The 12644-nt window shown below is 39.4% G+C and overlaps 1 protein-coding gene across 1 annotated transcript in view; it reads right to left on the minus strand.

Moving 5' to 3' along the window:
- Window positions 1–12644, minus strand: part of khdrbs2 (KH domain containing, RNA binding, signal transduction associated 2) — a gene marked incomplete at its 3' end in the record, with an annotated part of 68696 nt that overhangs the window by 37392 nt on the left and 18660 nt on the right. The window contains exon 3 of the mRNA XM_080508120.1: window positions 4782–4898. Coding sequence (XP_080364246.1) covers window positions 4782–4898 — 117 coding nt within the window. The remainder of the gene's footprint in view (window positions 1–4781; window positions 4899–12644) is intronic.

A 12644-nucleotide genomic window follows, 5' to 3' on the forward strand; every position in this document is an offset into this window, starting at 1 on the left:
ACAAAATACAGACTGCCTTCAAAATCCCCGAAAATCCTTGCAAATTGCTTATTTATTCATTTGCTAGATATCAACATTTTGTTGGGGACATTATCACAGCAACACAAACACGAGTGCTTCAGCCATGAAATGAAAGCAAATATCCAGTCATAAAAACAAAACCCCAACTAGAAAGATAGCAAAAAGGCACAGGGAAAGAAAGAAAAAAAAATGTATGTAGGAAGCGAATGTTTAATTTTAATACAATTATTTGAGTCTGCATAAGGCATTGAAGTAAATATAAGTTTTTAGTCCAAACAGTTAACTCTTTCCAGGTCTGATGACAAGGAAAATGTAATCATCTTCAGTGGTAGCCGAGTTCCTGTGGGACCCTCTACCTGAGGCTTCAAAGATTTGCTTGATTTGTTTAGTATTACAGCTTGTGAGGCCCAGGACAAATGCAAATAGGTAAATCACAAAATTTAAGTTGCTCTCATGTACTATCAGATATGATGTAAGACAGCCAGAAAATCTTTTGACTATATAATGTTTGAGAATAAAACTTGATGAAGAAATTTCGTTTTTTTTTTTTTTTTTAAAGAAAAAATTAAACTGGGTATTTATCCCTCATTGCCAGAATTTTGAAGTATTTTGCTGAAGGACACCTTGATGGTGGCTATTGAAAAATGTTACTGCCATGGATGCACTTTTGTCTATCAACCAATCTATGGAGTTAAACATTTGTCCTTGCCTTTCTCAGCCTTTGTCTCCCCTTGGGGAGACGTCTTCTTTAATTAAAAACTGCTCCTGAGATTTCAGCCTACACACTTGCCGCCACTGGACTTGTCTGCTTATAGAGCAGACTGGACTGGGCGAGGTACAGATGGGCAGGTGGCTGCATCTGATGTTTACCACAGAAATGTTTGAAGAAGAGTTTCAGACAAGAAAACAGCTCAATCTGCTTAATACTGAGGCACACCTTGCATAATTGAAATTATTGCACTGCTATAGGAATTTCATTTCAAGAAAAACAACTGGAGTCGACATTTAAAGAGTGAAGAGGATCGGTCGATACCTGAACACCATTTTAACTAAACCACAACTGAGGTATCAGACAATAGGGTTGAATTGAATGGCTTTTAAAGTGTTGGGTCGGCCTCTCCCGAGGGCACCGGACAGCTTCAGGGTAACGCAGAAGACGGAACTGCATTTTCCCAGCATATCTTTTGGATTGGTAGAATTATTAATGTAAGATGACATAAAAACACGTACACTAGTAAGTCTTTGACTTTTTTAAATAAAATGCATCAAACTATCCCATTAAAACGTACACTTCCTATTGGCTATCCAACCAAAAAGACGTTACCAGTAATAAACATTCGCAGTTCTAGCAATGTGGTTTAAACTCTCTGAGACAGAGGCTCATCCTCCCCCACTTTGAAAATCTGTGGTCTAATATCAGTGAATGAACTGCTCTGATGCAAACTTTCTGAACCTCAAAGGTTACCGTAGCGCATGACGATTGCACCCAACTGAAGCGCTAGATGAGCAATGTGTGCTGGCATCGTGCTTTTGCATGTAACAGGACTTAGGCTGTGCCTGTTTAACACTGTCTTGTGGCCAGCTGCCCTGAACAACAGCCAGCCTTCCAGTCGTGACCTCAGGGAGTCGGCCTCATCACGAAATCCTTCAGACTACCTCGGGCTGCGCATAAAATCAATACGACACGCGAAAAAAACCCCGTCAACACTAATCAGATCATTCATTAACCTCGCCATTGCTGGTAAGACTTGACTGTTAAGGGTTTATTATTGTCGCCCTGTGCCGGCTGAATGCAGCGTGTCTCCCCCTGAGAGAATTTCCATGTTAGTGATACTGATTTGCACTAATGCACGGTGATAGAATAATGATCCGTAATGCCCTGTTTAAAACAGAATCATAAACAAGCACTGCATTCAGGTAAATAAACTGTTATGTCGCTGGCAGCATGACTGTTATTAATATTTTAGTGTCTCCAATTTAACACACCAAAGACACATTAATGTAGCACATGAGTAAACTCAATGGACTTAGTGGCAGAAAGCCAAACTTTCAAAATGAACTCCGGCTCTGGCCAAAGCACGTCCGTGTATTTCATGGAAGAAACATCTCAGCATTCTCTATCACTGTCTAAATAACCCAGTGAGGCCTGAGAGGAAATCTGAGTCGATGGTACTTGTTTCTAATCACAAAGCAGTACTGTTTATTTAAACATTGTTAATCTTATCTATGTCTTTTCAAAAACCGATTGCTCCATAGCATTAAAACTGCATCTTGTACAGGAACCTGCAGTAAATCCACAAAAAATTAAAAACAACAGAAGGTAACAACAACATTGTTAAATACAGCAGAGCAGCGTGAAAAATATAAGAAGAAATACATTTAAAAGTGTAATCAAGGAACTGTTACCATCTGTTGAAATTTCAATCTTAATTTCCCCCCTGCTGATTGAGTCGGTTTTTATGATACTTCTATGCCACCATGTGCAACATGTTCTGTGGAGCATCTGTTTTTAATATGTGTTTAATATGTTGGTTTTCTTTTTTTTGTTTTTGTTTAACAAACCTAAAGAAATGACTGCCAGTGTCTGTTGGGGTGTTTACAAGACATTTTTTATTGGCAGATTACCCTCAGCAGTGCTTTAAAGAAATATTTTTTTAAAGGGTTTGTATAATTCAACCCTAACATTTTACCATCCAATGGTCACAAATGTACAGTACACCTTGATTATGGTCCCACTAGAGCCGTGTGTGTGTGTGTGTGTGTGTGTGTGTGTGTGTGTGTGTTCCCATACCAGCATTATAGCTATTCATAAAACATTGCAAACACCAACACTACAATACATTTTTTTGTTGTGTTGTTTTTGCTTAATATGTGCACGGAGAGTCATTTTATCCTCAAAAGCAAGTTTATACTGGACAGAGAAACGTGAGCATGTGCATTGGCATGAAGTGAAAGTACGTGTCAGTTGTAGAATATTGCTTGAGCACATAAAAAAAGTCCAGCTCTCTGCTTTCTTCATCAGTCACAACTCTGTCCATATCTCACACTGGACTCTGGTCAAGTCAAATCCAGCTTTAATAGTTTGTTCAGCATCTTTCTTGTTGATGCTGATCTGGAACCTGCAGGGAATGTTTGGCCAGCTGCGCCCATTCTCATGAGATGTGAATTGAGTCTTTCAGGAGCGAGCACACAGAGACACACCATCAACTCCACTGAATCACATATGCAGGTAATTAATACCCTGAGACTCATGTCCTTCGGATTATGGAAGGAAGCACAAATATTACAAATGCCCTGGTCTTTTGTCAGGCATAAGTGCTAACCACAATACCACCATCCTGTCTCTGATGTAGACCTCGCAAAAGCAGAAGAAGCAGGTATTGCTGATGCATCTGATGTTTAAAGTAGTCTCGTCAAATAGAAATGAAGTGGACTGTATTTAATGTGCACCGAGTATCGCACACTAATATCCAGGTGTATATGTAAAGATGTATTAAAGCATTTTTGGCCACCTGGAAGTCAACGAAAGAAGCGGTGAACTCAGGATTTCACACACCAGCTATATTTCAGTCCTTTTATTTAGAAATGTGTTTTCTGGTCACCAGACAAACCCAATATTCTCTCTTTTTGTCCTGCCTGGACTTTGTTCTCTCTGATGTCTTCTCGGTTTCTGCCAAATGTCTTATTATGTTCTCACGCTCCTCCTGTGCCTGTTTTCTCTTTTTGAGCACACTGCCGCTATCCACAAAGAAATTTACAATACTGTAAGATTGAATTGCATCAGTAAAGTTGCTAATTACCAACAACACGATGAGCTACAATAAAATAAAAACAAACAAACCCTTCTGTGCTCGTTTAGTTTTGCACTCAAGGCCATTGTAATTCAAATTCAATTCAAATTGGAATTTGTAATCTCAATAAATTAATTTAAAAAAAAATCTATGTTTATATGAAATAATTTATTGTTTTGCTTTCCTTTGCTTTCGTCATGATTCCCTCTCAAAAACTAAAAGGACAGAAAGTGACACTGGGAAAAGGCATTGCACTGAGCTCCAGGTTTTCCTCTCTGTGACGCTCCCTCAAAAGCTTAAGAGACATGCAAATTTTCTCCATTATCCTTTGTGAGTTCATCAATATTAAACGAGAACTCTTCCACAATGTCGCTTCATCATTTCATACTTTTCGAGGTAAAAATATTGATTACAGCCACTTTCAAGTCATTGTAACAGCCACTCTATTATTTTACCCTCGACATGTTCTTGATGTATTGAAATGCGGCTCCAGTTTCAGGAAAGAGGTGGTAAGAGAGCGAGTCTTTTGTCATGTCAAGCTGTCTGAATCAGAGGCTACGGTAATAATAGCAGTGTAACTCTATAGTAGCACACTGAGACCTGTTATGAGTGTGAATACCAGATCCAGCAGGCTGTCTACGTGCATGCTTGGATAAGTTTGGCTCCAGGGGACCACAAGTCAGCAGGATAAATGACTTTGGCAAAAAGATTCATTACTTTGCATTCATAATTGACTTTTACAGAATGTGCTATTAAAAAACAAAGGGGAAAAACATTCCAATTCTCGCCTACATATGTTTGTCAAGTGAAAGCTATTAATTCTGTTAGGGATGCAATTCATCTCAGTTATTGCTGAGACGGTGTCTGTTAAAATATTCCACTGTGCTTTGGCAGAATCTGAAGAGCACCGTTTCTCTTTGACCAGGCAAACAACCATATTTCAAACAGACAAATCAATATGTGCCTCACCTTGCCTTTATCCCTCATGGAGCCCTTTCCAAGGATGGACATCTTCACTCCTGTCTCTTCTTGTAATCGTTTCATAGAGTTTCCCCGCGGTCCCAGCAGCTTCCCGACAAAATTAAACTGTGACAAAGGACGGAAAAAAAAGAACAAACTTTATCAACAGTTCTCACATATGTAAGAGTAGGACATATACTTCTTTATCTCTGTTTAAAGACAAATGTTTCCCAAAAAGTGTCTGAATGGAAAGAAAAACACTCAATCTTTTTGTAGTAGAAAAGGTTAAATAAAAGAGCTGCTTGCTGGTCATTAGTCATCTATTATCAATAAAATCTCACATTCCATTCACCATTCATTCATCATAGAGAAAAAGCTGCAATGAAGCCTGATAAATCAATATAACTGCTTTGTACGGAGCACATTAAATGTGAATGTGGCTCTCCTGGGCTGACCAGGATAGCATACGTGTCTATCCTTTGCTTGAACTGTGCCCTTGCTCGTCTTGTACCTCAGTGGCATTTGGGGTCATAAGTTTTGCGCTGATAGAGGGAATAAAAAAAAAAAAGAAAGAAGTGTGGACTCAAACCAATAATGTTTCCGAGACTGTTCCAGAGGTCAGCGCTGAGATAAAGTCAGAAATAATGAGTTTCTTCCCAGTGGGAAATTAAGTAATACTATCCAGATGACAAACTATCAGATTCAAGCCGCGGGCCTCTGACTATCATTCCCCTCTCACTGTGCACCAGCTAGTGTTCATATTGAGAAAAGATGCTGTGGAATGTTGCTGGCATGACACTGCTGAGATTAGTGGTGATTGATCCGAGGGGTCAAACTTCGAGCATCCAACTGTGGTCAAATGAGTAGTTTCTTTAAAAAAAACTAAACAATGAGAAGATAATGAGACTATAACACATTTTTGGGGGGTTTTCATTGAAGGTTTTAGCAAATGTTTGCTGTGATCATGAAAGACCACCTCCAGAGCTGAACAGGTGGTCGGCCGCCCACAACAACGCACTCCGGCCAACCCTAAAATAATATTAACCTTTTCATTCAAGCGCCCTCTCCCACTGTGGCTGAGCAGCTAATAACTTTCACAGCCAGCTGTGTGTGGCTGCTGCAACTCAACTCCAACAACTGCACACTCAGCGGATTTCATGAACATCATTAACATCATGAGTGAATGCTACATCCAGGGTAGAGAGGCACCTGGGGATGCAGAGATGAAACTGGGAGGGGAAAAAAGGGGAAAGATAAAGCCTCTGCATCCCTTCTGTCCTTGCCTGTCCTCTGATCTGAATGATTAAGGCACCTCTGTGGATGCCTTTCTTCACAGGAGCTGCCTTGACAGGACTATCCTATAGCTGGCAGGGAGCGCCAGAGCAGATGGTGGTTGCAGCTACACTGAGAACGCGCTCGCTGGGCGGTAGAAGAAGAGTGGCCTGTTTTCATTAAGCTAATGAATGTCTGGAGCGAGTCTGCTGCTCCGCGGTGAGCAATTTGGGCTTCAGAAAGGGGTATAGTTCAGTGTTAAATGAGGTTTGAAATGATGCTATGTACCCCCTACAGTGTCAACACTGATGACTATGCAGATATTAGAAGAAAGAGTGTTGTGGATGGAACAATGTCTGAACAAATGTGGCGTGATCAAAAGCATGCATTTTTTTCTTTGTATCTTACAAGTTTTGCATGAAAGAGCTTTTATTAGAAATTGAATTCTGATATGTCATATCCAACTTAATTCTAAGTCACTTTCACATGATGTTTTCGACTTTGTACATTAGTCAATAATAATAGGAGCTTTGTTAAGTCATGCTGCAAACTTGGCAATGCAGCTGAGCAAAGCAGTTTCCACAAGGACCTCGCTGACTGACGACTGTTTCTGAGTTGTTCTTTTCAACAAGATAATCATGAATTTATAGCAACGTTTTATTAAAAAGAAATCAATTATTTTATTATAAAAATTATTAAAAAGGAAATCTCCTGTGGCCTTGATAGCTTAGCTCTCTGTAATACCTATGTGAACGCCAGCACATTGAAATATGTTGCCTGACAATGCAAATGGCGAAAAAACAAACAAACAACTGAACAAATTCTCCATGAAAATGTCATGTTTGTTTGTTTGGTCTGTTTTTTGTACCTTTAAATCCAAACTGATGAATGTGCTTCTCAGCTTCCTCGTGTTTTGTATATTCACATATTCACATCCTTTAAGGTCAGGTCTGCTGATTTTACAGATCAAAGTCTGTTTACAGGTCGACACTCCATCGGCATATATGAGGAGAAAACACCTTCTGTGGCACCTGAGGGAGCTGTGTGAAGTCTGACAAGCTGCCTCAAGTGGTGTCACTGTCCTTTTTAAAACTGTCCATCACTGAGTCCAACAGTGCAAAAGCGGTGTTGGTAAACTGCTGGAGAACACTTCTAAGCTGCTGTATTCTGAGCTATCTAAGGACAAAGCAGACCGTGTCTGTGATTTACATTTATCTTCCCGAGGTGACAGACTGATTGTCACCAGTAAATTATTTACAGAGTGAGGCACCAACAAAAGTTATTGAAATCTTTAAAGAAAAAAAAAGAAAAATACTTTCTTTCAGTTCTTTCATGCTGGCTGTGCGCACGCCATGTGGCAAAACTGGCTTTAACTGTGACTGCGACTTAACATGAGATTTCTTGTTTCCATGAAGACATAAATCAGTGCATAAAAATGTGTTTTCCACAACAGAATGGCAGAGCCGGGCAGGAATCACAATGTTTAAAACTTGGAAACCAGAGTGGCTGAAACACGAAGTTGGTGTTAGTAGCGTTTCTGCTGAATTTATGATGCGCAGCAGCATCAGGCAAACGTGGCGTGCACGGCACGGTGGTGTTCCTCGCAGCAAGAGGAACCCTGGTTGAATACGGGCTTCAACTATGTGGCGCTTACATGTTCTCCATGTGCATCTGGGAGTTTTTTTTGGATGGATGGATGGATGGATGGATGAAGCCAACACTTCTTTCAGGAGCTTAATGGTGAAAGTATTTAAAGCACAGTGACTAATCCTTTAATAACCACAGCCCCACTAAGCATGACATTGTTAATATTCATGTGTACTTGGTTAATTCATGTCTGACCATATGTAGTTTATGTAAAACACCACAGAAGGACACCTTCATAATGCGTTTGTTGAAAGGTATGTTGCTGCTGGCTGCAGGATCTTTATTTTAATGCAGTGTCGTGTGAGTGAGGTTCCTTACAAGGCTGATTTTTTTTTTCAAAAAGACAAAACAATATCCGGTCTGAGAGTCACTTCAGCACAAAGAAACATTTCCCATTCACTCAAAAATAATACTTTGAAAATATATTTCATTTTCATGGCCTCATTTTTCATGCAGCTACATTTTAAGTAATACAATTTGTACATAAAAGAGCACACTGGCTAATATATTATAAAAAAAAATTAATTAAAGAATTTAAATCAAAGCAACCTCAGGGTGACTTTCTGTGCCAACCTAACATGTTTCCAGGCCCCACTACAAGCTCAGTTTCATGGAAAGTGCAGGAATACTGTCATTTTACAACTTGTCAAGGCACTGTAACATTGCATATCTCATAACAAAACAACTTTTTCAGCTTTCATGTTGGAAAACTGGCCGCCCTTTTATGTAGTGCACTGGGGTCATCGAAGCTCTGCAGATGTCCTGAGGCGCTTACTGTCAGGTTAGCGAGCTGTGCTATTGGGGAAGTCCAGGTCCTGTCTGATAGGAGGATTAAAGCCTCAGGTAGAGGTTTATGCTTTAATGACAGCCAGGGATGACTGGGTTGTGAGCGTGTCCCATCAGCTCCCCAGACATTAAAGAAAGCAGACGAGTGGTTGTTAGAAGCGGCTGTGACAGGGGGAGGATTTACTGCTCACCTGCTGAGCTTTTCAGGAAAGCATCCAAATCATTTGGAGTGTTTGGCGAGAGGTAGTCTGTCAATGTGAATGCTGATCACTGGCATTAGATAGTAAAGCGTGGCTCTGCAACTATTTATCTTAGTGGCAGATGTTGTATCTGAACAAAATAGACCTAACCCTAACCCTAAGCAACAAAAAACAAAACAAAAACAAAAACACACAAACCCCAAACAATTCTAAATATGGGCATGATATCTAGTATTAGACACAGGATTACACTGCACACTATCTGCAAAAAAATTCTATAATGAAATCCAAAAATGTATTATATGTTAAGCCTTAATTCACAAGAGGTGATCTTGCTATCGTCATGCACACACTGTGAACACTTAAAGCAGTGGGAATGTTACATTTCCCATCAACATGTAAATCCTGGACTGTAAACAAAACTAATCTTGTAAATTCCAGCAGGTGACAAACAGCCTGAGCAATTGCATGCAGCAGCAAGCAAAGCCAAAGTGAAGCAAAGCTTGCAGAAGCTGCTTAAGACTTTGAACCTGTTCAAGACAAGACAGAGTTTTGCTATCAGAGCAGCAGCTACAAAGCTATCCTGTTAGAACACAGACAAATCAGTTCATTCAACATGAGCCCTCTTCTGCAAAGTCTCTAACAAGCCATGGCTTTCAAATGAGAATCAGGCATACTTTGCATGTATTTTCAACTACTTTCTCAACAAACAGAGAGGCAGAACTTTACAAATCCTACTCAGAATGCAACAAAAATAGGTGGAGACAAAAAAGGGTCTGTATGCTGTGTCTGAAATCCATATATTCATGCACTGCAATTAGAGGACAAATATTCAATAAATAACTGCACTTTCACTATTTTGGAAATACTAAATCAACAGACTCAGTCAAGCTATTGTTCATCCATTAAATGCTTCCAAAGCATTATCTCATTCAAACAGCAAGGACTTCATCCATCGTATACTGTATACTGCTTCATCCAATTTGGTGTTGGTGCTGGAGCTAATCCCTGCAAAAAAAAAAAAAGGAGTGAAGACAGGGTCGCTAGTCGATCACTGGACGAATACACAGCGACAGACAAATCACACACACTCAAACATTCACATTCATAGGCTCTTTAGGGTCACCAGTTTACCTTTATAGACTGTGAGAGGAAACTGGACACACACAGGGAGAACGTGCAAGCTCCACATGAACCCAGATTGTGCTGCTGGAGCAAGCAGTTATGCAGTTGTATTTGGTCGACACTGGGCATGAAGCTCGAATGCTAATTACATTCACTTTGTACACATTCCACTCTGATATTTGAGATAACTACCTGAATGTTGGAAACCAGCAAGACTGGCATCAGCTCTGAGGATAACCAAAACCAAATCACTCAACTGGCATCGACATTAATACAAAATCCTAAAACAACAGAGGCCTCATTTAAAATGAGCACCAATACAACAAATTCTACTTCTGCAATCAATGGATTGTGTTCTAAGAAATCTGGTTTTCCCAACATTTATTTTGGGCTATCCTTGTAACTTTTTCAGCATTAGTCATAATTTGCTGTAACAATCTCCCACTGTCTGGAGCCCATTCACTTCAGTTGTGCACTTTAGTTTGGGACTATAGTGTCAATCAACAGCATACAATCAAGACAATTTATCCAATTTGGCAATATATAGAACTACAACACAAGTAAACATTTTATCTGTATTAAATCTCACCCGCAGCATTGTAGCAGAAAAAAGTCATCACACAAATCTCGACACAGTGGGATCCCAAAGTGGAGATGTGATGCTATCAAACAAGGCCTTAATTTTAATTCACACTCTGAACTCCCCTCTACTGTATTCACAAGTTATCTGAGCACAACACCTTTCCACATGATAGGCCTTTCTATGGGCCGCTGACATCTCTGGGTGGACAAAAATGGGATTTCTGTATGGTTAGCGCTGCAGCTGCAGCACTATTAAAAGGTCACAAAAACCCACAAGTGATAAGCTCAGAATTGTGGCATCCACAACGGCAATACAATTTACTGTGCTGTGGGTTTTCGAAGGACCAGCAAAATGAATAGTTAAAGGAAAAACTCAAATATAAGTAAAAAAACTAGCCTGTTTTTTTTAGATAAGAGAAGAAGTATGTCCATTTTGTTTTTAATGGAATACATTTTATTGTAATTAAGTGACAGTGTTAAGTATTATTTTTCATGCATGCTCGTATATTCCCTTCTACAGAATAATCCCAGTGCTTGAGTCATAATATCCGACATTGTCAGTCAACAAAAATCCATTTCATGCCCCAAGGTTATGAGATGCTGATCAAGCTGTCTCTTCAAACAGCGGAGGATAAAGTCGAGTATTGACTATGCTGATTTTCCTAATAATTTTTTGCTGAGTTAACAATAATCGCTGAGTAAATTTTCAAGACTTGCATGACAAACATTTGTTTACATATCAAAACAATATATCCAAATACGCACATCATTCTGCCACTCAAAGCACATAGATGCTACATTGCATTTTTATTTATTTAATAGTGTAGGTCGAAAACAGCATTGATGCAGATTGTTTAGAGAGTGGTGTACACAAAAACACACAAGCTGTCCCCGCTGAATGATGCATACAGCCCAGGTTAGTCTGTAGCAATATGCATCATCAAGTTGGATCAATAGTGTAGCTGCTGCAGCTTTTCCTGAGTCAATTTCTTGCAAATCACACCTGCTCTGCACATTGAGCAGCCACGGTCATAAAGATTTTGAAAGTAAATAAGCATATCTCCTCAAGTGCTTAAAGTTCAGTACAGCTTTCAACTGGACTTTAAATAATAAGAAATAATACATTTCAAATATTTGGAAAATAAAGGGCAAACTCATGATACCTTCAGATAAGAGAATGAGGTCCTTACAATGGCACACATGGAGATCTGAGATATGTTACATGGTGAGTGAGCAGTTGGGTTTCGTTGTCAGTGCGTTGACTGCTAAAGATAGGGTAATGGTCATTGGCTAAATAGCAAGCGCATCTTCGAAATGGTATGTGCGATGAACCTGGGCCGTACATTTGAGTGCCTGCCAGCGGTGGCCGGGGGAGTGACAACCTTGAAGCAGTCGCAGAGTGTTGGAGGATGAAACAAGTTTCATCTGCCTCAGCTTGAAACTGAAGAATGTGCAGCCGATGTTTCTGTGCCAGATACCACCGGGTACCTTGCAGGTTTTGTGGAGTCCACGTCTCTTCGGTCTGAGCTGTTTTGACAGCATGCACTGTGGGATATCAGGTAGAGGGCAATGGGAATGTTGGCTCAGCTGTGCAGTTTATCAGCTTGTACAATACGATATGCACATTAAAGTACCCACAGCATGAGTGAGATACAATCTTTTTAAACTTTACAGTAGTAAAAATATTCTTCAGATACAGTAATTATAGCAGTATAGAAGATGGATGGTAAATTCTGTAGTTCTGAAAGTGAGGTGGAATTCTCGAAGTGCGTTTCAGATGGGTCATAACATTATGAAAAATGTGGGGGTGAAGAGAATGCCTTTTTCCAGCACTTTCTTAAAAATGTATTCTTCCTATTTCTTTTTTAAATTTTGTTAAGAAAAACAATTGTAAGACAAATAAGAGATGGTAAAACTCTTCACTAATTAATTTAAACAACAAATGTTATTCCAAGTAATAGAGAGGAATGACAATTTTAAATTTATGAAATAAAGTTTTGAGCTAAACAACAAGTTAAAACAGTTGCAGACTATATTTAAAGACTTTTTTAAGATTCAAAATTAAAATGCATCCTTGCCATATTGCTGTTGTGGAAAAAAACAAGTCCTTCCCTTGTTAGTTCCCAGCAAGTAGCTGTAAATGCAATTGAGATGATGAAATTAAAATCAGGGTATCAGGAAAACGTGAATTGAAGTTTGAAATACTCTTGTTGGTCACAAATACACTGTGAGTGACTGTGCTTGTATGAAAAATAATTCT

This window comes from Blennius ocellaris, assembly GCF_963422515.1.
Source record: "Blennius ocellaris genome assembly, chromosome: 13".
NCBI classification, from domain to species: domain Eukaryota; kingdom Metazoa; phylum Chordata; class Actinopteri; order Blenniiformes; family Blenniidae; genus Blennius; species Blennius ocellaris.